This window comes from Plutella xylostella, chromosome 25, assembly GCF_932276165.1.
Source record: "Plutella xylostella chromosome 25, ilPluXylo3.1, whole genome shotgun sequence".
Lineage (NCBI taxonomy): Eukaryota > Metazoa > Arthropoda > Insecta > Lepidoptera > Plutellidae > Plutella > Plutella xylostella.
The window spans coordinates 9755927-9761078 of record NC_064005.1 but is presented as its reverse complement, the minus strand read 5'-3'; the positions used below and the strand labels follow the sequence as shown (position 1 = coordinate 9761078).

Below are 5152 nucleotides of genomic sequence, written 5' to 3'. Positions count from 1 at the left end.
TCAATCTCTCCTCCTCGCTTGATGTACAATTCCGACACTTGTTGTTGTGCGCCGTCTCCGCTTGCTGTTTCAACTTTATGACTCTGCTGTGAGTGATGGAGCCGAAAATTTAGGGCAAAAAAAGGACTTTAGTTTGTTTATTTGATGTCGTAAAACAAACAAAATCTCGAGAAAGGACCTAGCTACTCTTAAAATCCTCGCAATGTCTTGATGCAGATATGATTACCTAGCATGATTATGAGAAGCAATGTAGGTAGGTACTTGTTATTATACTTTATAAAGTCACTATAGAGTAAAGGAAGGAATGTAATAAAACATGAGTATCAAGTCCAGAGCAGCCATAAAGTAAGTCAAAGCTGCAACTAATTTAACGGAGCACAGAGGGAGCTTAATAAACAATATCAATTTACTCACTCGACAAACTAAAATGAAGTTCCTTTAAAATCAGCTTAAAATCCGTCTTCTGCGCAATAAATCTAAGATGTCGCCCCATGGTAAGTACCTGCCTCATTGAGCTGCATACAATTAACTTAAATACTTACATTTTAATTATAACTTTATTCATGGCAAATCATTTACAGTTTACTCTACATTATAGTTTACACACATAAATAAAATAGTTCTAAGCGCGCTTAAAGAGATATCTTCGCTGCTTTGCTGCTACCTTCCTTGTGTAGATAAATTACTTTTAGGAGTATAGGATAGGTTAATGAAGGAGACAAGATAAAAAAAAATTAGACAGGGTAACGCATTTTCTTTAAAATTTTCCACAAGTTAAGTAATAAAAAAATCCAATTGAGCATACGTTTATGTACTTATATCGTTATGCAATTTAAATTAATACGTAGATTAATTTTACACAAGTTAAGTAATAAAAAAATCCAATTGAGCATACGTTTATGTACTTATATCGTTATGCAATTTAAATTAATACGTAGATTCAATTTATAATAAGTATTTTTATTGAAATTAAAGTGAGCAGTAGACGGCTACATACCGCGCGGCGCCCGCTGAACGGCCGCTATCGAAAGTTTAATTAAACTGTAACGGAGCGAGGTAGGTACGAGGCAGGTTCCGGAGGTGCTACATTTTTCACGGCCCGTTACAGCAGGGGGACTTATTGCCATTTAGACATTTCCGACATTTATCGTTTCCTGAATGAAATCTTTAGGTATCACTTTTTTAATGAATTTTAAAATAGTTATTTACATAATGAAAGGACTGGAACACTCAAACTTAAATGCGTTACGTTACATTTAATGGGCGCGGCTTACAAATTACATAGTTACCTACTTCTTAAAATACTTCACATTTTTATATCGTCATTGAATACACATTCGCATATTGGTGCTAAATTTAACAGAAGTAATATCATTCACCCTCTTGGATCACAAATTTACATTAGATTGCGATAATTTTATTATGTTCGACTTTATTTGTAGACATTTTATCAAATGTCGCTCGAATGTGACCCGCGCGCCTGCCGTGAAGAGCGTTTAACGTGAGGTTCTAATGTGAAGGTAAACGAACACCTCTCGTCATTCGTCGGTAGGTTTGTATTTTTGTTATGTCTGCAGAACTGTGTACCTTTACATGGCTGAGATTTGTTCTTACAATTTAATGTTTACATTAAAAACAAATTGAAACATCTAGTGTATTTTATACCTCTTTATCTGAGGCTATAATAATTATAAAGTTAGATTAATTTAGTAGAAGTGGCACTTATACAGGTTTTATTGTATTAGCTATTGTGCCATGTATTTGTAATGCACATAATATGTACCAGTGTGACATAGTAGAGGTCAGAAGAAGAAATACAGCTGTGATCACAAACATAATAACCTTACAGGTAATAAATTATTATTTGTATAGGGTGGAATCTTGACAAAGATCCTGCATAGCAGCTGCCCACCGACAACGTCCAACATGAAAAATAATAAAAATATTAGATACTAGCCACTATAAATAGCAAGAACTTAGTACACCTATATTACCTAGTCTTAGCTCCATCAACAGCAATTTTGTTGCACACTAACGTACTCCACATTCAACAAGCTGGTGGGCGACGGCGGATACGGCGTCTTGAGGAACTTGTCCCGGACGTCCCCCGCGAGGTGCCGCCCCGCCCCCCGCGTCCCCCACGCCCCCCGCTCCTCCTCCACCCCCCGCGCGCGCAGCTGCTCGCTGATGTCCACCAGCGTCCTCCCGCCGGTCTCCGGCAGGCGCCAGCACAGGCCCAGCAGCGACAGCGCAGACACGGCGGCGCTGGCAGCCAGCAGACCCCCCACCCCGCACCCCCGCAGCAGCGCGGGGGCCAGCTTTGTGACTACGAACATCACGGACACGTAGGCCAACGACGTGGCGGCCGCGCCCGCCCCGCGGTGGTCTACTGGATACACCTCGTTCATCACCGTGTAAAGCGACGGAATCACGCCGATATTCAGCATGAAGAAGTACACTGACAGCAGCAGTAGCGTCACCCACGCGAATCTTGCAGGCACTATGTCTTTTGACATCAAGAAGGAGAACAAACTGGTGATGAACAGCAACGTCAGAGCGGGAAACCCGAGGCTCATGAGCAGAGTTCTTCTGTTGAACTTCTGTATGAGGACGATGGAGAGCGCCAGGCTGACCACGTCCACCGCGTCCAACATGGCCGCGTAGTAGTACACGTGCTCGGGCTCGTGCATGATCATGTTGATCATGTCTATGGCGTACGCGTTAAACAATTGCTTCCCACAGTTTTCGATGAAAATTGCCGCAGCGAAAGCCAAAAACATGGCACGTAGAAATTGCTTTTCTTTTAAAAAAGACACTCGACACCTCCATGATTTGTCTGTTTTATGGATCCGGGCATGGATTTCCATCTCCTGGTTTTTGATGAGCTGCTGCAGCGAGTCAGTGGCATCATCACCGTGCAGCCAGTAGTGCGCGGCCTTGGCCTCCTCGAAGCGTCCCCTAGCCGCGAGCCACACCGGGCTCTCCGGCGCCGTCAGAGTCGCCAGCATGCCGAGCACGCATGGGATCGCCACGTATATGATCTGGCTCCTCCAGTCCACGAAGTTGCTGATGTAATGCGCGAGGCCAATGGCGGTGATCTGCGTGAGCAGCTGGCAGCTGATGAAGGCTGGCCGGTAGCGGGGCGCGGTGAGCTCGGCCACGGTCATGGAAGCGACGAACAGCCCGCCGCCGCCCACGCCGGCGCAGCAGTAGGCGGCCAGCAGCGCGGGGTAGCTGCCGGCGCAGTGTAGCAGCGCGACCGCCGCCAGGCAGGGCAGCAGCGCCGCCAGCAGCACGCGCCGCCGCCCCAGCGCGTCGCTCACCACCCCGAACAACACCTCCGACGGAAACACCATCAGGATCAGCGACGACGCTGGGAACGATACAATTGGAAATGATTAAAGCTAACCAAGGTTTTCTGGTGAACCCAAATCTGATTGGGCCTCAATTGTGGTAAAAAATATAGGTATGGTGATAGAATTGCTTCTGGACAACGAGACAAGGGCATAATTTAATCAAGCCGGTGTAGCAGCACTCACGTATCCAGGACTCCTGGTCGGCTGTGAGGCGCAGCGGTCCCCCGCGCAGGCTCGGCGCCAGCACCGCCTGCAGCCCCAGCAGGTAGCCGTTGGTGAAGAACAGGCACAGCGCGCCGCATGACGCGTACACCTGGAGATAAGCATGGGAGTTTATAGCTGACAGTCTAAAGAAGTAGCTTTGGTTGTGTCGCCGTCTGACCCACTGGACAGACGGCTTTAGACAGGCTTATGTAGCCGAATGAGGGAGGTCAAGGGAAGCGTATTATGGTTCTAGTTGACTGATACTGAGCAGAAAGTAAACCTGCTGTCACATCTTTCGCCAGTAATCACTGCTGGACGTAGGCTTCTCCTAAGGATCTCCACCACACTATCCTCAGCATTCCATCATCATTCATCCAGCTAATGCCGGGCATCTACCTAAGGTCTCCCTCTGTTGGTCCTCGTGTCAAGAGCGCTTATAACAATATCACACCAACCGATTGCCCATTGTCGTTCCGTCCGCGGGTTGGATAGATATCACGTAGGTACTACACACTTCGTTTACACGTTCAATACGAGTAAGTAGAGGAATTGATATAATTTATACTCTTAGTATTTCACTTTTATTTTATTTCACACACGAAGCCTTAATTCAATTGTATTAAGTAAATTCACTTATTACCTGCTTAATAACAGGTGGCGGCATGTCGCAGCTGCGTCGAGTGTGTTTCAGAACACTAATAATGCTGAAATAATCGAATTGAATTATCTTTCATTGACTAACCCGCCGTTGCACTAAGGCGCTGGGTACACTTGTGCACTGAAGACCAGCTGTGTAAATAAGGCATTCTGAATCAGTACAAAGGATATTTTTGATAAATGTATGAATATGTTAATTATATTATTAAGATTAGTATAATATTTTGATTAATAATATTAAAGTAATCAGCGGTGTTTCAAGCAATTAAAGTAGGTATCTAATGACTTGTCATACTTAGATTGAAAGTTAAGAATTGAAAAAGTTGCAGAAGTAGATTACGCTGCTTACGGAATAAAAATACTGAAAAGTATACAGATAAACAGAAACACAAAACAACTTATAGCTTAACAGTATAACATACTTATTAGGAGGTTAAGTTACCTCTACATATTTAAATAAAAATATTTTTATTCAGTTAATTTGATTCCACAATCTAATCACATGTTTGTAAGCTCCCGATTTTCATTACAGAGAATACGTACCTAATTAGTAACTACACTGCGTATGAACATTAATTGGTGTTATTGAATGCCTGTGCAGGGTTACAGTTTGTTTAATATTGCGTTCATATAATATATTAATATTTATTTAGTTAATATTGAACTAGGCACTCGATACTGTTTATATTAACTGCATGCTTAATTGTAAAGTGTAATGTAATGTCGTCAATGAACAGAGATCAATGATACATAAATTAACATTTTCATTATTTCATTTCATTCATCTATTGCCGTAAGTAAATCTACATACAGATAAATACACATGACATGTAGGTATACTTTTTAAGTACCTATACGATTTATTTTTACCCGACTGCCGAAGTAGGAGGGTAATGTTTTTATTTTCATAATTTTATTTTTAACTACCGATAAAT

General features: G+C 42.9%; 1 protein-coding gene across 3 annotated transcripts; it reads right to left on the bottom strand.

Annotated features, from left to right (window-relative positions):
* Positions 1-1315: 1315 nt before the first annotated feature.
* On the bottom strand, positions 1316-4885 carry LOC119694536 (probable metabolite transport protein CsbC). 3 transcript variants are annotated; one of them, XM_048630277.1, is made up of 4 exons: positions 4761-4885; positions 4201-4264; positions 3540-3669; positions 1316-3373 (listed from the first exon to the last, which is right to left on the bottom strand). In XM_048630277.1, the coding sequence occupies exons 2-4, from the start codon at positions 4222-4224 to the stop codon at positions 2010-2012; spliced, it is 1518 nt and encodes a 505-aa protein (XP_048486234.1). In that variant the 5' UTR covers positions 4225-4264; positions 4761-4885; the 3' UTR covers positions 1316-2009. The 3 variants fall into 3 exon arrangements, with proteins under 3 accessions (XP_048486234.1, XP_048486233.1, XP_048486231.1); XM_048630276.1 differs by having other exon boundaries at positions 4660-4801; XM_048630274.1 differs by lacking the exon at positions 4761-4885 and having other exon boundaries at positions 4201-4357.
* Positions 4886-5152: the final 267 nt, after the last annotated feature.